General features: G+C 43.2%; 1 protein-coding gene across 7 annotated transcripts in view; it reads left to right on the forward strand.

The window, feature by feature from the left end:
* Positions 1-1,835: 1,835 nt before the first annotated feature.
* MIA2 (MIA SH3 domain ER export factor 2) overlaps positions 1,836-22,181 on the forward strand; it is a 117,171-nt gene continuing 96,825 nt past the window's right edge. For 2 of the 7 annotated variants that reach the window (XM_036346452.1, XM_036346490.1), the window contains exons 1-4: positions 1,845-2,143; positions 4,156-4,289; positions 7,546-7,632; positions 17,610-18,792. In XM_036346452.1, coding sequence (XP_036202345.1) covers positions 2,029-2,143; positions 4,156-4,289; positions 7,546-7,632; positions 17,610-18,792 — 1,519 coding nt within the window. In that variant the 5' untranslated portion in view covers positions 1,845-2,028. Of the gene's footprint in view, positions 2,144-4,155; positions 4,290-7,545; positions 7,633-17,609; positions 18,793-22,181 lie in introns of all 7 variants that reach the window. The other 5 variants (XM_036346460.1, XM_036346498.1, XM_036346469.1 and 2 more) reach the window with 5 other exon arrangements.

Consider the following 22,181-nt stretch of genomic DNA (forward strand, 5'->3'; position numbering starts at 1 on the left):
ATATCCTTTCTGATTGGTGTTTCTGTTTTCTTGGGCTATATTCCTAGAAGTGGGATTACTGGATCAAATGGGAGTTCCATTTTTAGTTTTTTGAGGAAACTCCATACTGTCTTCCATAGTGGCTGCACCAGTCTGCATTCCCACCAGCAGTGCAAGAGGGTTCCTTTTTCTCCGCGTCCTCTCCAACACTTGTCGTTTGTTGATTTGTTGATGATAGCCAGTCTGACAGGTGTGAGATGGTACTGCATTGTCCTTTTGATTTGCATCTCTCGGATGATTAGTGACTTTGAGCATGTTTTCATATGTCTCTTGGCCTTTCTTCTGTCTTCTTTCGAAAAGTATCTATTTAGGTCCGTTGCCCATTTTTTTATTGGATCGTTTATCTTCCTTTTGTTATGTTGTATGAGTTCCCTGTAAATTTTGGGGATTAAACCTTTATCGATAATTACATTGGCAAATATGTTCTCCCAAACAGTGGGCTTTCTTGTTGTTTTGTTGATGGTTTTATTTGCTCTGCAAAAGCTTTTTATTTTGATGTAGTCCCATTTGTTTATTTTCTCTTTAGTTTCCATTGCCCTATACTGATTTTTTTTAAAGAAAGTAAAAAAAATATAAAAAAGTACAAAGGAGAAAGTGAATACAACCTGAATCACAGTATATATTCTCATTGTATGAGGAAGGATTCTTTCAGACATCACATTCTTTTTCCACACATAGAAATAGGCATATAATTTTCAATACGTGGAATAATACCGTACCTGCTATTTCTGGAATAGTACTGCTACAGATGAAGTAGACATCTTTCTGTGGCAGATGACTTGATTCTTGTTAGAAAATCCTAGTGGTTATGAGAAGGGGAAGTCATAATAGTTCCTAGGTTTAGGTTTCTTCTCTACTCACTATGTGATGTTGGGCAAGTAATTTAACCCTTCTCTACGTACCTCAGTTTCTTCATATACAAAAATAGGGATAATAATATTACTTAGAGAGTTGGTGTGAGGGTTAAATCAGATCATATATTTAAATGTCTCAGACAGTACCTGGAACATAAGAAGTACTTATTATATTTTAACTACTATTCTTAACTAAATACAAGTTTCAACTTTATGGTAACACTAAAGGGTTTTTTTTTATTTTTTTAAATATATTTTTATTAATTTCAGGGAGGAAGGGAGAGGAGAGAGAGAAACATCAATGATGAGAGACAATCATTGATTGGCTGCCTCCTGCACGCCCGAGCCCCAGAAGCTGGGCATGTGTCCTGACCTGGAATTGAACCATGACCTCCTGGGCAGGGCTAAAGGGTTTTTTAAAGAAATATGAAAGTGAAATATTTTTTCAAATAAGCCTCATCATTATTTTTCAAACCCATTTTTTAATGTATTGATTTTGAGAGAAAGAGAGAGAAACATCGATTTGTTGTTCCACTTATTTATGTATTCATAGATTCTTCTATGTACCTGACAGGGGATCAAACCCACAACCTTGGCCTATTGATCAGGAGGATGCTCTAAACAATTGAGCTACCTTGTCAGGGCAAAACCATTTTTAAGTAAATTATTACTGCTTCTACATCTAATACATACTTTCCCCATTGATGCTGATATTTGCATGCAGCAAATACTGTTTGTACTTATTGATCGATTTACCTGAGATTTTAACAGAAAAAAGTTAACTACCTTTTTGTGGAGGCCTGTTTAAAAAATGTTGAACACAAGGTGCCTTTAAGTGAGACTGGTTTACATGGGCTACCTTTGTAAGACACAAGTCCAACTAGAAATCCCTGTTAATTATTAACCCCCTGTGTATTATCTAGATACCTGACACTGCAGATTGAGACCAGAGAGTGTTTGTCTCTCAAGTTAAGCCTAAACACTGACAAAAAAATGTAGTTATCAAGGGATTAAAAATCCTAAACTTTTTCTTTGATATTTAGTAAAGAGAGTGGGGTATCTCCTGTTTTGGCTGGCATATGTACAGTCCAAGCAACTGGCGTAAACCTCATTTGGGATTCCTGCTTGTTTGAGCATGGCGGAGATTGGAGTTCACAGAATCCTCGTTTTGGTTATTTCTCTGACAAAGTGTCTGGAAGGCACAAAACTGCTGGCCAACTTTAAAAAATGTGCTGACTTGGAATGTGAAAGTAAGTTTTCTTTTCTGTTTTTTCCTTCTCTTCCTCTTAAACCGAGGCTCTGAAATGACATAAAATGTCATTGTAGACATAAAAGAAATCATTAATATCATTGAAAAATATTTTCAATTATAAAGCAGAGTTCAGTGAAAAAAAGAAATGCTGGAGCAAAGCATTTTGTGGTAGCTTTTCTTGTAAATATACAAATGGGCAAAAATCAACCATTTATATAAATATATCAGAAAATTTGAAGATATTAATCCAGACCTCAAAAACAAACTAATGAGCATTTTTACTATTTTTTAGGATAAATATAATTTATTTACATTTAAAAAGATATCAAGCCATTTGTTGGATAGTTCTTTTTTTCTTCTCATGTTTTTAAAAAATTTATCTTTATTATTGAAAGTATTACAGATGTCCCCCTTCCCCCTCCATGATGGATAGCTCTTGATTTATGAAGTTCTTATGGTTTTTAGTTTATATTTACAATCAGAATTTTCTGATTTTCATGAGTTTTATAAAAATGTTATTTCAGATCATTAGGATTAATTGTCTAAACTTTATCAAACAATAATTTGTGTTCGCTTATGTAAAAATACTGAAATCAGTATTAGAGTATATAATTTGACTTATATCCTTGAATATTAAGCATCCTCCATCTTCTACAAAGATAAATTAATTTTAGTTTATTGTTTAAGAGCCCAATTTATTCTTTGTTGTTAGCATTCTGGTGCAAAATAAATTCCAGACATTAAAATGGTGATGTAGTTAAAAAAAAAAAAAGGAATTCCATCCAAATATCATAATTGCTTTTCTATCTCTCCAGTATGTGAGAATTAGTTCTGATTTGTAATATATAAATTAAAAATGGGAAATATTATTGGTGTAAACAGATATTTTATAAGTAAATTTGTTTATGAATAAACATTTTCCTTAACCATTTGGATATGTACTTTAATATATGGAGAAGGTTTACTAGATGATATTTTATAATAGTAATAATCTTTCTTTCCCTTTTTATAACCTCAGTTTCCTTTGGGGGCAGACACAGAACCTGGAATTGGAACATTCAAATTCATAGTAATTTATAGTGTTATTTTAACTTTAATTGCATAGCTTAATTAAAATTTTTTACATGTTAGTATACTTATAATAGTTAATTTGGTAATATACATTATGTGTAAAATCTAGTATATATGATTATGATCATTCAGTTATTGAGGGCATATTATGTGCTGGGTCTGGTTGGGGAGTTGTATCTAAGAGGAATAAAATTAAATATAAGGTAAGTTTCTTAAGGTCCAGGAATTTTCATTCTACTGAACAGTGACAAGAAAGTAAATACTAATACCATATAAGGATAGTAAGTAATATTGAAGTTCAGAGAAGGGCAGAGTAAGCTAGGTAGGTTAGGGATGTGTCATAGAGGAAGTAGATATGAGTTCATTGTGAAGAAAAACTGAAAGGTTTCTAGGCTTAGGAAATAGAGGAAAGAGAAGCTCGGGATATGGGAGGTGGTTGTTACAGTGAAAGAACCTCGCTGCAAATCTCGTTCCACCATTTATCACCTGTGAGGCCAATTCTCTGATTCTTAAGTTTCATTTATTATACCTCATAGGTCTGTTTTGTGGATTTAACAAAATAAATATTTTAAAGAACTCATCAAAATGCCTTGAGTATATAGGTACCAGGAAAAACACTATGTTTCCTTTCCCAATTCACTGGAGAAAGATGATGACACATTCCAGGGACAATGGACACCTTAGACTGACTGTAAAGGAGTAAGAGAGAGTCATTTTACATAAGGAAGGAAGACCAGGTTGTGGACAGCCTTTGATACTGAGCCAAAGAGTTTTGAATTGATTCTTTGTGCAGTAGGAAGTCTATAGGTTTTGAGGCCATAAATGGTAAGAAGAAATTAGCATTTGGAAATACCCAGGATGGACTGGAGGAGGGCAAGATGGGAGGGAGAAATAACATTTTAATTTAAATTGTGTGTTTTTCTTTACTTGTCTATATAGCTCTAATAAGCAGAGTTTTAGCCATGAGAGATTACAGAGGACCTGACTGCCTATACCTGAACTTCACCAAGGGAGAAGAAATATCTGTTTATGTTAAACTTGCAGGAGAAAGGGAAGATTTGTGGGCAGGAAGTGTAAGTATCTAATCTTAAAAATTGAATGAAGAATAAATGGCCAGCTTACACAAGGATGCCTGCCTTTCATCTCTAAAGGAAATATATATATACTAGAAGCCCGGTGCACAAAGATTTGTGCACTGGCGGGTGGGGTGGGGGGGTCCCTCAACTCAACCTGTGCCCTCTCACAGTCTGAGAACCCTTGGGAGATAACCACCTGCTGGATTAGGACTGCTCCCCTGGTGGCAGATGGCACACCCAATCCTGTGGTGTCTGCCCCATCTCCCCTGGTCGCAGATGGCAGGCCCGGATCCTGCACTGGGTCTGCAGCTGCTCAGATTGTGCTGCCCCCCGCCCCACCCGCCCCACCTGCAGTATGCAAATTAGCCACCATCTTTGTTGGTGGTTAATTTGCCTATCACACTGATTAGCCAATGGGAGGTGTAGCAAAGGTATGGTCAATTACCATGTTTGTCTAATATTAGATAGGAGATATATATATATATATATATATATATATATATATATATATATATATATATATTCCTTAACAGATTTAACATTTAAAAACATTTTTTATTTATTGATTTTAGAGAGAGGAAAGGAGAGAGAGAGACAAACAGACAGACAGACATTGACTTGCTGTTCCTCTTATTTGTGCATTCACTGGTTGCCTCTTGTATATGCCCTGTCTGGGGACCTAACCTGCAACCTTGGCATATTGGGAGGATGCTCCAACCAACTGAGCTACCCAGCCAGGGCCAAACTCATAACATACTTAGGCAAACAAAAAATGGTCAAGTCTAGTGTTTGTTTCAAAATTTTTCTATAAAGTAGCTTTTGGGAAGGCAGTCTGGTTGGGATAGAAGTCTCAAGAGTGTCTTGAAATTACTTTTACATAGCATGTATTATTTTTGAACATAGATTACATATTTTTTTTTGGAGAGACTTTACAGGTGCCGATGGAGATTATGGGATGACTAGGCAACCCCGGCCATCTCTTGGTGCTGCAAATGGCCAAGCTTAAGAGAAGTTTTAGCCGAAACCGGTTTGGCTCAGTGGATAAAGCGTCGGCCTGCGGACTGAAAGGTCCCAGGTTCGATTCCGGTCAAGGGCATGTACCTGGGTTGCGGGCACATCCCCAGTAGGAGATGTGCAGGAGGCGGCTGATCGATGTTTCTCTCCCATCGATGTTTCTAACTCTCTATCTCTCTCCCTTCCTCTCTGTAAAAAATCAATAAAATATATTAAAAAAAAAAAAAAAGAGAGAGAAGTTTTAGTTAATGAGATTAAAAGGCATGTCTTTCTGACAAATAAAGGACTGAGTTGTTATTGAAAAGGTCCTCATATAGCCTAGGGAAGACTTTCCATGGGAAAAAAGAACTGGGAGAGCCTTCTATATGGCCCAGAGTCCTGTTACACTGAAATTCCTAGAAGCCAGAATCATCTCTCTCATATATGACAGAAAAATTAATGATTAATATTTTCACTTGAAAATAGGTTTGCATCTTTGATTATATCTTTATGCTTTATAATGAAAGGATGCTATGATAAGCAATTTTACTCCCAAATTGAACAAGGATGATGAACCTGATACATCGTGTCCATATTGTATATGCATCAGCTCTCTCCTTGTGTGGCTTCTGTGATCACTACTTGAAGGAGCAAATTATATTTGGATCTGTCCTGCTTTTTAGCATCAAGGGCTATATGACTGAAACTCTGTATGTCACCATCCAGAATTGTTTGCCTGGCCTCTGCAACTGCCAATTTTCCTTACTACTACGGTCCCTTAAACATGTCAGTCTGTGTTTTGTAAGTATTGGAGGCACCCAATGCAGCTATAAGAAAAATTATAGCCCTGACCGGTTTGGTTCAGTGGATAGAGCGTTGGCCTGGGGACTGAAAGGTCCCAGGTTCGATTCTGGTTAAGGGCATGTGCCTTGGTTGCAGGCACATCCCCAGGAGGGGGTGTGCAGGAGGCAGCTGATCGATGTTTCTCTCTCATCGATGTTTCTAACTCTCTATCCCTTTCCCTTCCTCTCTGTAAAAAATCAATAAAATATATATTTAAAAAAAAAAGAAAAATTACATAGTAGGTATCATAACAGGAAAAGCAAACATTGTTTTTTTGTTTACTATGTGTGGAAATGCTGGTTCTGCACAAGAGCAGTGTGTAATGTGTGGAGCCTGGGTGAAGTTTCAAGCACACTTAGTTCTGTGCATGATGTGTTTAGCTCAGGCAGTAACTGTTTAAGGAACCACACTGTAGAGTTCACTCACAGGCTGTCAGTTTCCAAACAGTTGCAGCAACTGCCAAGTGGAAGAATCACAATGGATATATAATGGTGCTGGATCAAAAGACCAAAAGAAAGATGGTCTTTCAGAGAAGCATTCGTCAGACAGTCATACCTCAGAGGGAAGGTAGAGGAGGGTGGGGGGAAGGGGGAGAGATCAACCAAAGGATTTGTATGCATGCAAATAAGCCTAACCAATGGACACAGACACCAGGGGGGTGACGGGGGTCATGGGGAGATAAGAACACATATGTAATACCTTAATCAATAAAGAAGAAAATGAGGCAGGGGGGAGAACATACAAAAAAAAAAAAAAAAAAAAAAAAAAGGAAGACACTCTTTAAACCTTGATGGGAATAGGAAATGGGCTGAGAATGGTTGTGTGAAGACTTCACTCTCCAGGGACATCCTACATGCACTAAAACTGGATTAAGAGGATCTCTGTTACCAGGGTGGCCCCAGAAAAGTTAAACGGAACCAAATCCTCCCTGGAGGTCTCATAGATTTTTACCATCTTGATGAAACTCTCTTGGCCCTTCAGAGTTTAAACCTTTTACCTGATTTTGACATCCTGAAAATGAGGAATATGTCACAGCTCTATCTAGGCTGGCTACTGCCACCATTCCCTGGCCGATGGATATCCCCAGTTTGCTAGTGTAAATGTGTGGTCCACCTGGGCAGGGAAGGTCACCAGGAAACACAAAAAGGAAGAAAAGGAGTACATGAAAGGTTTTCCCTCTGAAGTTTAAAAAAAAAAAAAGGCATTTTACAGCCTGGCTTTTTGTTCCCTCCAATTAATGCTGTTTCTTTTGAATAACAAAAGGGATATTATTTCACTCACTTTCTTTTAGATGGCAAATGAAAGCCAATTAATATTTGTGATTTAAAATAGCCAAGGACATGGGCAAAATTAGGTTTAATAGTTATTACTGCTATGAGCATTTTTCCTTGCTAATCTTTTTTCTTAATTTTTATAGAAAGGAAAGGACTTTGGATATTTCCCCAGAGATGCAGTCCAGATTGAAGAGGTGTTTATACCTGAGGAAATTCAAATACCAACCAAAGTGAGTAAATTTATTATGGTTATTAATTGAATTTAAAATTTCTTGGCTAAAATAGTTTTCTGAAGTATAAGTGTTCCTTGGTTATATATTTTATATAGTAAATACATAAAATAGTTGGTCTGAGAATTCACTTTAGGAATAGTTTGATTGTGTGAATAAAATTAGGTAACACAAAGTTATGACAAGCAAATCTTTGCTTTCTGAAAAATTAACAGACAAAGTTGCAGAGTGTAGCGGTTAAGAGCATGGATTCTGGAGGTGGACTGAGTTCAAAGCCTGACTCAGCCACTTAGTAACTTTGCGATCTTGTGAGCCTTAATTTTCTCATCTGTAAAATGAGGATGATTATAATATAGTGCTACCTCATAAATTCATTGAGGAAATGTAAGTATATATAACCTACATAGAACAGTACTTTAGTAAGCGCTATGTAAGTGTTAGCTATTATTACTAATGTTATTATCCTATATAGACAATTTTATTTTTTATCACACTCTTGTTGAGAAAAATAATATAACCCTAGCCTGTTTGGCTCAGTGCATAGAGCATTGGCCTGCAGACGGAAGGGTTCTGAGTTCGATTCCAGTCAAGGGCACATGTCCAGGTTGTGGGCTCAATCCCTAGTAGGGGGCATGCAGGAGGCAGCTGATCAATGATTCTCTCTCATCGTTAATGCTTTTTTTTAATTAAATCTTTATTGTTCAGATTACTACAGTTGTTCCTCTTTTTTCCCCCCATAGCTCCCCTCCACCCAGTTCCCACCCCCCCCTCCGCCCTGACCCTCCCCCCCCACTGTCCTCATCCATAGGTGCACGATTTTTGTCCTGTCTCTTCCCGAACCCCCCACACCCCTTTCCCCCTCAAGAATAGTCAGTCCACTCCCTATCTATGCCCCTGATTCTATTATATTCACCAGTTTATTCTGTTCATCAGATTATTTATTCACTTGATTTTTAGATTCACTTGTTGATTGATGTGTATTTGTTGTTCATAATTTGTATCTTTACCTTTTTCTTCTTCCTCTTCTTAAAGGATACCTTTCAGCATTTCATATAATATTGGTTTGGTGGTGATGAATTCCTTTAGCTTTTTCTTATCTGTGAAGCTCTTTATCTGACCTTCAATTCTGAATGATAGCTTTGCTGGGTAAAGTAATCTTGGTTGTAAGTTCTTGTTATTCATCACTTTGAATATTTCTTGGCACTCCCTTCTGGCCTGCCTAGTTTCTGTTGAGAAATCAGCTGCCAGTCGTATGGGCACTCCCTTGTAGGTAACTGACTTTTTGTTTCTTGCTGCTTTTAAGATTCTCTCTCTGTCTTTTGTTCTTGGCATTTTAATTATGATGTGTCTTGGTGTGGTCCTCTTTGGATTCCTTTTGTTTGGGGTTCTCTGCGCTTCCTGGACTTGTAAGTCTATTTCTTTCACCAGGTAGGGGAAGGTTTCTGTCATTATTTCTTCAAATAGGTTTTCAATATCTTGCTCTCTCTCTTCTTCTGGCACCCCTATAATTCAGATATTGGTACGCTTGAAGCTGTCCCAGAGGCTCTTTACACTATCTTCGTGTTTTTGGATTCTTTTTCATTTTGCTTTTCCGGTTGGGTGTTTTTTGCTTCTTTGTATTTCAAATCTTTGACTTGATTCTTGTGATCCTCTAGTCTATTGTTGGAACTCTGCATAATATCCTTTATTTTAGTTAGTGTATGCTTAATTTCTAGTTGGTCCTTTATCATAACCTCGAGGGTCTCACTAGATTTCTTGAGGGTCTCACTACATTTATCGGCGGTTTCTAGAAAATTCTTGAAAAACCTTAAAAGTGTGGTTTTGAACTCTATATTCAGTTGTTTGCTTTCCTCCATTTCTGTCATTTGTGACCTGTTTTTTTTGTCTCCACATTTTTTACGCTTCCCTGTGTTGGTAGAGTGGCTTTGTGTGCTAGGTGTCCTATAGGGCCCAGTGGCTCAGCCTCCCCAATTACCTGAGGTGGAAACTCTTGGTGCACCCCTTTGTGAGCTTTGTGCTCAGTCTTGTTGTAGTTAAGCCTTGATTGTTGTAGGTATCACTGGGAGGAATTGACCTCCAGGCCAATTGGCTGTGAGAATCAGCTGTGTCTATGGTGGGAGAACTTCTGTGCTGAAGACACCCCTCCAGGGTAAGACTTGCTTCAGTGGGGCTTTGGTGCTCACTGAGTCTGCCCCCTGAGTGTGTCCCTTGTTAACGTAAAAAACCATTGAAACCTGTAAAGAATTTTTGTGAGTTTATTTGAGCCAAACTGTCGAGATATGCTGGGAAGCAGAACCTCAACGAATTGAGATAATGCTCCGAAGAATGGCGGGGTTACAATTGTATTTATACATTACAATAAAAGGAGGAACATAGGTGAGTAACATGAAATTCATTGGTGATAGATTAAGGAGGAGGGATAAAGCAAAGCAGGGAAACCCCTGGGATTGGATAAAAAGTAAAATGATGGACACATACTTAGGTGGGTACAGGAACAATTAACATGATAAATGAAAGAATCTGTGGCATCTGTCCTGGGCCCAGCACACCTGGCTGTGCCCCAGGGGCTCCATAAAAAGGGAAGTCACAAGTTACCCAGACATCCCAAGGATATGTTATCATAGATGCAAAAAGACAGATAGGCTCAGTTATGGTAAAGGTTGACCTTGTCAGTGAAGATATTGGCCTAGGACGTAACTGCCCACCATAACTGCTTTTAGTTAAAGTTTAATTTCAGACCATCCTTTGTTGTTACTTTAGGTCTACGAGTTTGCAAAACTTCCATGCAGGCCTCCCCTGAGCTTGTCAGGTTAGCATGTGGCCCCTTTCGTCCATACCTTTATGGATCTGAGGAGTTGTAATTGGATGGTCCCCCTCTCACCACTGGGTACACTGGCTCTTGGATCTAAGGAAGTGCTAATTTAGCCTCTGCCTGGGGCTACCCAGCAGGAGCTACGAAGAGATCTGCAGATTCCCCTTCCTTGTTTGGGGTTTGGAGGTGCCCAAATGAGGCCCAGCTGTGAAGCAATGCAAGCTGCTGTGGGGCCTTGGGCCTTCTCTTGGAAGTTCTGGGTCTGTCTGGCCCAGCTGCAGTTTGTTAGGTAATTTTCAGATTGCAAAGGGCCAGGGCATTCATATGCAAAAACCTCTGCCGAAGCTTGGGTGGGGCGGGGTCTCAGGGAATCAACAGGGCGGAGCAAGCAGCTATGGCTGATCCTCAGCCCTGCCCTAAAGTGCCCTGAGTCTCAGTGTCCTGGTAATCGTTTCAAGTACCTCTGAGGGAAAGCCACCCTCGAGTTCCGAGTTTTGCCCGCTGCCAGACAGTCCAGTTTCTCCCCGTATGAGTCTAGGTCCCCAGAGACTCACCCGGAATTAGAGTTCAGAGCAGTCGGGGACTTGTGACTCCCTCCCAATTCAAAAAGACAGCCGCGTCCTCAGTTGCCAGCCCTTTCCTCATGCACCTCCCTACCTCTGCACTTTACTTCCACAGCTCCTCTGAGTCTCAGTGCTTTTCTCTTTCCTTCCAGTTGTAGAATTTCCACTCAACCAGCCTTCCTGTGGTTCTAGATGATGTCCGTTTTGTCTTTTAGCTGTATTTTTGAATTTCTCGTTAATGTTTTTTTTGCTCTCCTCTCTCTTTCTCTCTGAAATCAATAAAAATATATTTTAAAAAATAAACATAATATAATTGGACCTGCTTTAAAATGCAGCCATAGCTGCAAACCCAGAGGAACTGCCTTCCATGTGGTATGCCTCAAAACTTTGGAATATTAAAACAGGGTAAAATAACCTTTGGCCTGGGCCTAAAGCAACATTGTGTCCCAAAGATAACAAGGATAAGAAGAGAGCAGATATTATGACTATAGGACGAAAATTAAAAACATTGTTTAGAATTAGCATCACTACCTTAGCATATCTGCACCAACAGAAATGCCTTTCTACTACTGATGTAATTGCCCCTTTCTCATAAATACGCCTTGCCTTTGTCTTTTAATCAGAACACCATTTGGGTTTCTGCCCGAATAAGTGATTCCTGAATAGCTATTCTTTTTTTTTTTAATCTCAAATAAATGCCCATTGCCTATTACTTTGAAAGGTCTTTTTATTTTAATTTTATTTTTTTAAAATATATTTTTATTGGCTTCAGAGTGGAAGGGAGAGGGAGAGAGAGATAGAAACCTCAATGATGAGAGAGAATCGTCAATTGGCTGCCTCCTGCACACCCCCTACTGGGGACTGAGCCCACAACCCAGGCATGTGCCCTTGACCAGAATGAAACCTGGAACCCTTCATTCCACAGCCCAACATTCTATCCACTGAGCCAAACCAGCTAGAGCAGCCTTTTATTTTTATATTAACACTCTCTATAAGTATCATATCTGTACAACCTCTCTTTTTTGTTAGAGTTTTAAATAAGCTTGATAATGTTGGGCTTGATAATGAGAAAGGGAATCAGAAGATAACTTTTCTTTTTTAAATTTTACCTGATTTGGGGGTGGGGGGAAGGAGGGAGGGAGGAGATAACTTTTCAATATGTGAATTTTATTAGCTCATTTAATTCAGATTCCAGGTTAAGCCAATTTATGTTTCATGAGGTCAGTGTGAAGTGAGTGTGCCTAATTAAGCAGACTATCTGTTAGCTGGCCTCTGCCCAACACAAATTCTCGGATTAACTGTCCATTTATTGTATAATTGCTGGTCCCGTTAGTTCTATCTCCAAAATTTTTCTGGACTATATTGTCTTCTCATCATTCTCACTCTCTCCTTTAGCCCTAATCCAAGGCTTCTCTTAATTAGAATACAACAATAGCCTTCTAACCAACCTCCTATCCTCTACTTTTGCCTTCTCCCAACCCATTCTTCAAATAGCAAAGGATTTTACAAAAACAAACAAAAAAATTTTAAAATCAGATCATGTCATACCTTTGGGTTAAAGCCCTTTTGTGGCTTTTCATTGAACCTGGAGTGAAGCCCTGACTCCTTACCCTGGTTCTACATGAACTCACTTGCCCCCCTTGCTGCCCTTGCCTTACGCCACACTCTCCCCTCACTCACTATGCTCCTGGCTACTTTGGTCTGTTGGCTGTTCTTATAACATGCCAAACTTTGCCCCAGCCCAGAGACCCAAACAGGCCATTCCCTCTAGTTGAAATGCTTTCCCCAAGTTCTTCACTTGGCTAGTTCCTTCTTATCTCTTAGGTAACAGCTTAAACATCAGTACATCTGAGAGGCCATCTATGATGATTCTTATGCTTCTTAATCATAACTTTCCTTTATTTCCTCCATAGCATTTATCACAATGTATAATTACCTTTTTTCCTATTGTTTACTGTAGAATTTCAGCAACTAGCACAGTGCAGAGCATATAGTAAACATATAGAAGCCTCAAATTCTTAGGTCAAGTTCCCTGGGAAATAGTCTCTGAGGTGGATCTTTGCATCCAAGAAGTTTACTGTGGAGCCTTCCTGGGAATAATAGCACTTGTGAGAGAACAAAAGAAAAGAGAGGATGGAGCAGACAGAAGCTGAACGGTGATGCAGTTGCAACAAAGGTCTCAGTAGATTTGATAAAGAACTATGAAGCTGGGATGTCCTTTCAGAGTTGTCCTTAATAGAAGCAAGAGGTTGGGCCTTTATACCCTTGCATTACTGGCTCACCTGGGTAGTGTAACCTTGATGTAGGTTAGGCTAGTGTATACCAGAGATAGTTACTGTTCTAAGCACTTAATTAATTTAATCCACAAAACACCCCTATACAGTAAGTACTGTCATTGGTCTTATTTTACAGACTAGAGGCCCGGTGCACAAAAATTTGTGCACCTGGGGGGGGGGTCCCCCAGACCAGCCTGTGCCCTCTTGCAGTCTGGGACCCCTTGGGGGATGTCCACCTGCTGGCTTAGGCCCACTCCCCGAGGGATTGGGCCTAAGCTGGCAGTCAGACATCCCTCTGGCAGCCCGGGAGCCCTCAGGGGATGTCCACTTGCCAGTGGGGAGCAGGGCTAAGCTGCAGTTAGACATCCTTAGCACTGCTGAGGAGGCGGGAGAAGCTTTCGCCACCACCGCTGTGCTGGCAGCCATCAGCCTGGCTTGTGGCTGAGCAGAGCTCCCTCTGTGGAGCGCACTGACCACCAGGGGCCAGATCCTGCATTGAGCATCTGGCCCCTGGTGGTCAGTGTGTGTCATAGTGACCAGTCATTCCCAGTCTTTCTGCTGTTAGGGTCAATTTGCATATTACCCTTTTATTATATAGGATAGAGGCCTGGTGCATGGGTGGGGGTCAGCTGGTTTGCCCTGAAGGGTGTCCTGGATCAGGTGGGGTCCCGCTTGGGTGCCTGGCCAGCCTGGGTGAGGGGCTGAGGGCCGTTTTCAGACTGGCCACACCCCCTTCAGGGTGGGGGTCCCCGCTGGAGTGGCTGGCCAGCCTGAGTGAGGGACTGATGGCTGCTTGCAGGCTGGCCAAGCCCCCCAGCAGGGACCCTCACCCCATGAGGGTGTGGCCATCCTGAGTGAGGGGCTGATTGCTGTTTGCAGGCTGGCCACGGCCCCCAGCCACCCAAGCTCCGAGTGGAGGCTGGCTGGAAGCAGGTATCTGGGATTTATTTAGCTTCTATAATTAAAACTTTGTTGCCTTGAGTGGAGGCTACAGCCAGCCAGGGCAGGCGGGAAGCTTGGCTTCCTCCATCGCTGGGGCAACCAAACCTCCTGCTTGCTCCAGCTCTGTGGCTGCCAGCCGCCATCCTGGTTGGGTCAATTTCCATATAGTCGCTCTGATTGGCTGGTGGGCGTGGCTTTGGGCATAGCAAAGGTGCAGTCAATTTACATGTTTCTCTTTTATTAGATTAGACTAGTGGCCCGGTGCACGAAATTCATGCATGGGGGAGGGTGTGTTCCTCAGCCTGGCCTGCACCCTCTCCAATTTGGTACCCCTCGAGAAATGTCCTGCCAGTTTACTGGGATTGGGCCTAAACCAGCAGTCGGACATCCCTCTCATAATCCAGGACTGCTGACTCCTAACCGCTCACCTGCCTGCCTTCCTGCCTGATTGCCTCTAACCACTCTGCCTGCTGTCCTGCTCACCCCCAGCTGCCTACCCCCCTGCTGCTGGCCTGCTTGCCCCCAAATGCCCCCCCCCCGCCAGCCTGATCACCCCAAACTGCCCCCCCCACTGTCCTGATCACCCCCAACTGACCCCCACTGATGTCCTGCTTGTCCCCAACTGGCCTCCCTGCTGGTCTGCTTACCCCCAATGGCCCCACCCCCCACCAGCCTGATCACCCACAACTGCCCTCCCCTCTTGGCCTCTAACCACCTCTACCTCGGCCCCACCACCATGGCTTTGTCCAGAAGAACATCTGGAAGATCTCCCAGTCTAATTAGCATATTACTCTTTTATTAGTATAGATAGAGACCTGGAGCATGGGTGGGGGCCGGCTGGTTTGCCCTGAACGGTGTCCCAGATCAGGTGGGGGTCCTGCTGGGGTGCCTGGCCAGCCTGGGTGAGGGGCTGAAGGCCGTTTTCAGACTGGCCACACCCCCTTCAGGGTGGGAGGTCCTGCTGGGGTGCCTGGCCAGTCTGGGTGAGGGGCTGATGGCTGTTTGCAGGATGGCCATGGCCCCCAGTCACCCAAGCTCCCAGTGGAGGCTGGCTGGAAGCAGGTATCTGGGATTTATTTAGCTTCTATAATTGAAACTTTGTTGTCTTGAGCGGAGGCTACAGCCGGCCAGGGCAGGTGGGAAGCTTGACTTCCTCCATTGCTGTGGCAACCAAGCCTCCTGCTTGCTCCAGCTCCGTGGCTGCCAGCCGCCATCTTGGTTGGGTTAATTTGCATATAGTTGCTCTGATTGGCTGATGGGCGTGGCTTGGGGGTGTAGTGAAGGTACGGTCAATTTGCATGTTTCTCTTTTATTAGATTAGACTAGAGGCCCGGTGCACAAAAATTTGTGCACTCGGGGGGTCCCTCAGCTCCACCTGTGCCCTCTCGTAGTCTGGGACCCCTCAGGGGATGTCCACACACGGGAGGCACGGATGGCGGGTGGGCAGGCGGCGGCTCACCACGTCCCGCCCCACCGCCCTGGGTCACACACAGGAGGTCCGGATGGCAGCTCGTGCTGTCCCGTCCTGCCTGCAGTATGCAAATTTAATGGCCATCTTTGTTGGGTTAATTTGCATACTCTTCTTTTTAAAAAAAAAAAATATGTTTTGCCCTAGCCGGTTTGGCTCAGTGGATAGAGCGTCGGCCTGTGGACTGAAGGGTCCCGGGTTCGATTCCGGTCAAGGGCATGTACCTTGGTTGCAGGCGCATCCCCAGTGGGGGGTGCGCAGGAGGCGGCTGATCGGTGTTTCTCTCTCATCGATGTTTCTAACTCTCTATCCCTCTCCCTTCCTCTCTGTAAAAAAATCAATAAAATATATTAAAAAAATATTAAACATATTAAAAAAATATGTTTTATTGATTTTCTACAGAGAGGAAGGGAGAGGGATAGAGAGTTAGAAACATCGATGAGAGAGAAACACCGATCAGCCGCCTCCTGCGCACTCCCTACTGGGGATGCGCCCGCAACCAAGGTACATGCCCTTGACCGGAATCGAACCCAGGACTCTTCAGTCTTCAGGCCGACGCTCTATCCACTGAGCCAAACCGGTTCTGGCTGAATACTCTTCTGATCGGCTGATGGGTGTAGCGATGGTACGGTCAATTAGCATCTTTGTCTTTTATTAGTGTAGATGACAAACTGAGGCACAGAAAGGTCATATAATTCACTCAAGGTCACAGAGCTAGTAAATGGCAGAGTTAGGATTTGAACTCAGAGGATTTGGCTCAGGAGTTTGTTCTTAATCACTATATTGCAGTGCCAAAAACATATTGTAAAATTACAATTCTGTGTATTAAGTTTATTTTTAAAAATTCTGGGCATTATTCTCATGTAATATCTAAAGAGCAGTGCATATCAGTTAGATACCTTCAGATTAAAAAATAATAGCTTTACCATTTTTCTTCTTGATGATTTTATTGTTCTGTGAGATGAGAAAGGGTGTCTGTACCTCTATTGGCTATATGCAATATCTCAATTAAAAAAGTCTAAAATTCTTAGTGTAACTTTGTTCAGGCCTTCATGCTTTAGAGTCTCTGGTCTGTCTGATCTGTGACCATGTATGTGAAATTCCCTTCCCTCAAATTACCACACAGCGCAGGTGTCCAGTCAGTTCACTCTTAGGAGGAACAAGATTTTATTGACACGTATGCCTTTTCATCAGAGTTTATTTGCAGAGTATACTCAAAGAATTGCCTCTGCTTCTCAAATTCTTCAACTACTTGATGACAAATAAATCCTAATGTAAAATGATTTTCATTTAGCTTATATCAGTAACCTGAGAATTCAGTTGTGATACAGCTGATAGGGTCTGAGTTTAGGAGATCTGATATCTATATCTATATCTATATCTATATCTATATCTATATCTATATCTATATCTATATCTATCTATATCTATACCTATACCTATCTATACCTATACCTATACCTATACCTATACCTATACCTATACCTATACCTATACCTATACCTATACCTATACCTATCTATATCTATATCTATATCTATCTATATCTATATCTATATCTATATCTATATCTAATTGATTTCAGAGAGGAAGGGAGAGGGAGAGAGAAATAGAAACATCAATGATGAGAGAAAATCATTGATCAGCTGCCTCCTGCATGCCTCCCACTGAAGATTGGGCCCACAACTTGGGCATGTGCCCTGATCGGGAATAGAATAGTGACCTCCTGGTTCATAGGTCGATGCTCAATCACTGAGCCATGCTGACCTGGCAGGAGATCTGAATTTAGTTTTTGTTCCGCTGTTGAGTTAGTTGTGTAGTCTTGAGAAAAGCATAGACATCCATTTTAAACAATTTAGGGAGAAATAAGGCATTTTAGTATATTTATGTCAATCATAAATTTTTTTTTCTTTTAGGAATCTGATTTTCTTTGTCTTCTTGGAGTAAGCTACGCATTTGAAAATGAAGATAGTGAGTTAAATAGTGATGATGGTGAAAATATATACCCATATGAAGATGATAAAGGCCAAAAATCTAGTGTATATAACAATGATTTTCAGAGAGAACCTGGATTTTATTCCGTTTCTGAAAGTACTTGGTATAAAGACCAGTTTCCATCATTAGAGGCTCCTGATGATATCAGAAAAACTAGTAACTCAAAAAATTGGGAAGGAGTAGAAGCTGGAAGTGTGAAACAGGGTCCTATTCCAGAAGTGGATTATGTCCCAACGTCCACAGCTGTGCCTGAAGTGAAAGGATGGTTTGGATTCGGAAGGGAACAAGCAGAAGAGATCACTTTTGAATCAGTTATTGAACAAGAAAGCTCATTTCAAAGTAGAAAAATAGCAGTAGAAGATGAGAAAGACCTAGAGAAATTAAATAATGGTGGGCCTCAAACAGAACATAAACAAGAACCTGAATCAGAACTCAGTTCAGTGCCAAAGAAACAGTCCAGAGCATCTGAGTCAGAGCACATTCTCAATCCTCAAGCAACTAGTTGGTTTGGCGGTAGATTTACAAGTTATTTAGGTTTTGGAGGTGAGGAAACAGGGCCTGAATTATTGTCCCAAGAAAGCAATCTACCACTACAAGATGTTCCTACTTCCATATCATCTGAAGAAGAACCCACAGTTCCATGTACAGAAATATTATCAGAAAAAGAAGACACAGTTACTAACAATAGCTCAATTATTGAACCAAGTTGGTTTGGTTTCGGTTTTAGTATGCTAGGCTTTGCATATGCCAATGAAGATAAAATTATGACTTATAGTGAAAAGAAAGAAGAAGGAGGTAAAGGAGAGAAACATGAACATCCTCCAAAAAGTGAATTCGACCCTGATAAGAAACAAGAAATCAAAATAATAAAAATTATGGAAACTGAAGATCAATTAGGAAAGGAAGGAATTTTAGAGAAAACAGATGATTCTGATACCTTACCATATTTTAAACATTTCTCGCATAATTTTGACAACCCTTGGAACTTTCAGAACGATGAAAATAATGTATTTGAAAATGATGAAACAGAAGAATTTTCATTTGAAAATGATCCCACTGCTAATACAAAACTTATGATGTTAAAAAGAAGACACAGCCAGTCAGGTTGGTATAAAAATATCTTTACTATAATTTATTTTTAAAACATAATGGATATTTATTTACTAGAGGCCTGGTGCACAAATTTGTGCATGGCTGGGGTCCCTCTGGGTGACCTGCGGAGATCGGGCTGAAACCCACAGTCCAACGCTGCCTGCAGCTCCTACCTGCTGCTCCTGCTCATCCTGTCCCCTCTGCACCTGCTGTGGTCTTGAGCCCAATCAGTCCCGACCGGGAGAGGTTCCTGCTGCCGCAGCAGCGCTCGCCAGCTGTGAGCACTGTGTCTGGCACCCTCCTGAGGGGAGTGGCCTGTGGGATAAGGCTGAAACCGGCTCTTCAACATCCCTGGAGGGTTCCTGGATTGCGAGAGGGCACAGGCCAGACCGAGGGACCTCATTAGTACACGATTGGCCTGCCAGGGAGGGACATGGGAGGTTGGCCAGCCAGGGAGGGACCAGGGGAGGGCTCCAGGGCATGTCTGGCCCATCTCCTTCAGTCCCTATTGGCCTGACCCTAACAGCAAGCTAACCTACCGGTCAGAGCATCTGCCCCCTGGTGGTCAGTTCACATCATAGTGAGCGGTTGAAAGGCCTTAGCATATCATTAGCATATTACACTTTGATTGGTTGAATAGTCAACCAGTCACTGGACCACTGGACACTTAGCATATTAGGCTTTTATTATATAGGACTAGAGGCCCGATGCACAAAAATTTGTGCACTGGCGGGGGGTGTGTGTCCCTCAGCACGACCTGTGCCCTCTCACAGTCTGGGACTCCTCGGGAGATAACCACCTGCTGGGTTAGGCCTGCTCCCCGGGTGGCAGATGGCAGGCCCTATCCCACAGTGCCTGCCCCACTTCCCTGGATCACCCACAGCAGGCCCGATCCCATGGTGGGGCGGGTGGTGGATGTCCCTGCCCCACCTCGCTCGCCAGGTGCCCGGGTTGCCCACAGCAGGTCCAATTGTGCAGTGGGGCGGGCGGCAGATGGTGCTGCCCCGCCCCACCGCACCTGGCACCCTGGGTCACCTAGGGCAGGCCTGATCCCACAGTGGGGCGGGCAGCAGATGGCGCTGCCCCGCCCTGCCTGCAGTATGCAAATTTAATGGCCATCTTTGTTGGGTTAATTTGCATACTCTTTTGATTGGCTGGTGGACATAGTGAAGGTACAGTCAATTAGCGTCTTTGTCTTTTATTAGTGTAGATAAGTACAAATAAGATATGTGCTTTTATCAGTACAAATGCCAGAAAGTCATATTCTCAAAATACTTAATAACCAACAACATTATTAACCACCCTTTGTAAATTTCTGATTTGTTCTGGAACTTAGATCTTTTAAAAAAATATATGTTTGTATTTCTTTCAGAGAGAGAAAGAGAAAGAGAGATAGAAACATCAATGATGAGAGAAAATCATTGATCTGCTGCCTCCTGCATGCCCCACGCTAGGGATCAAGCCTTCAACCTGGGCATATACCCTGACCTGGAATTGAACCGTGATCTCCTGATTCATAGGTCAATGCTGAACCACTGAGCCATGCCAGTGGGGCTGGGACTTAGATCTTAATATCCTATCTAATAAAAGAGTAATATGCAAATTAACCATCACTTCATGATAAAGATGGTGGCACCCATAGCCAATAAGGAGGGAATATGCAAATTGATGCAAGAAAGATGGCAGTGCCGGCCAGAGCCATGGACCTAGCCGGAGCCGGTGGGAGGCTTGGCTTGGCTTGCCTTCCTGGGTCATCCCAGTGACCCAGGAAGCCAAGCAAGTGGCTGGCGGAGAGCTGGGCCCCAGTGACCCAGGAAGCCAAGCCAGGCTCCGTGGCTGCCGCTCAGACAAAGCCATAGTGGAAGGGCTGAGGCAGAGGTGGTCAGGGGTGATCAGGCTGGCAGGGGGGGCAGTTGGGTGTGAGCAGGCCAGCAGGGGGGCCATTGGGGACAAGCAGGCCAGCGGGAGGGGCAGTTTGGGTCAAGCATGCTGGTAGGGAGGGCAGTTGGGGGTGAGCAGGCCGGTGGGGGGGGCCAGTTGGGACCAAGCCGGCTGGAGGGGGGGCAATAGGGAGCGAGCAGGCTGGCAGGGGGGGCCAGTTGGGGGCAAGCAGGCTGGCAGGGGGGGAAGTTGGGGGTGAGCAGGCTGGCAGTGGGGGCAGTTGGTGTGATCAGGACAGCAGGAGGGGCAGTTTGGGGCAATCATGCTGGCCGGGGGGTCAGTTGGGGGTGAGCAGGCTGGTGAGGGGGCAGTTGGGGCTGAGCAGGCCAGTTGGGGGGGGCAGTTGGAGGCGAGCAGGCTGGCGGGGGCAGAGCCAGTGGGAGCAATCAGGCCAGCAAGGGAGGGAAGTTGGGTGTGAGCAGGCAGGCAGGCAGGTGAGCGGTTAGGAGCTAGTGGTCCTGGATTGCAAGAGGGATGTCCGACTGACAGTTTAGGCCTGATCCCTGTGGGATCGGTTCTAAACCAGCAGTCGGGCATACCCCAAGGGGTCCCAGATTGGAGAGGGTGCACGTTGGGCTGAGGGACACCCCCCGTGTATGAATTTCATGCACTGGGCCACTAGTCCTATATAATAAAAGAGAAACATGTAAATTGACTGTCCCTCAGCTACGCTCACCAGCCAATCAGGAGTGAGTATGCAAATTAACCCGAGAAAGATGGTGGGTTAATTGCATACACAGGCCCTGGGTGGAGAGCAGAGCCAGAGAGCTGGCAGCTTGGGGGGACGTGGCTCCCTCGGTTGCTCCCCCAAGCTGCCAGGTGGAGACCAGAGAGGGAGAGCTGGTGGAGAGTAGAGTGGCTTGGGGAACTTGGCTCCCCAATCCACCAGACAGAAAGCAGAGGGAGAGCTGGTGGCTTGGAGGACTTTGCAGAGTGGGAAGCCATGGGAGGGAGACAGAGCAGGAAGGAAAAACCAAGAGCGCGGGGAGCACCAGGAATTCTGGGAATAGTAGTTTTGGTGGCAGCCCCAGGACTGGAAGCAGAAGCCCAAAGTTCAGGGAGCACCAGGAATGCTGGGAATTATAGTTCTGGTGGCAGACGGATCTCCTAGACCAGTGGTCGGCAAACTCATTAGTCAACAGAGCCAAATATCAACAGTACAATGATTGAAATTTCTTTTGAGAGCCAAATTTTTTAAACGTAAACTATATAGGTAGGTACATTGTTATTAACTTAATTAGGGTACTCCTAAGGCTTAGGAAGAGCCACACTCAAGGGGCCAAAGAGCCGCATGTGGCTCACAAGCTGCAGTTTGCCGACCACGGTCCTAGACACTAGAGCAAAGTGAGCCTGGAGCAAGTTACTGTTGCAGTGGGGGATGGAGGGAAAGCAAAGGTGAGAGACATAAGTAAAATCAGAGTGTCTAGGAAAAATTCAAGGGAAGATATCCTAAAACTTCC

Source organism: Myotis myotis, unplaced genomic scaffold, assembly GCF_014108235.1.
Source record: "Myotis myotis isolate mMyoMyo1 unplaced genomic scaffold, mMyoMyo1.p scaffold_m19_p_1, whole genome shotgun sequence".
In the NCBI taxonomy this organism is placed as follows: Eukaryota; Metazoa; Chordata; class Mammalia; order Chiroptera; family Vespertilionidae; genus Myotis; species Myotis myotis.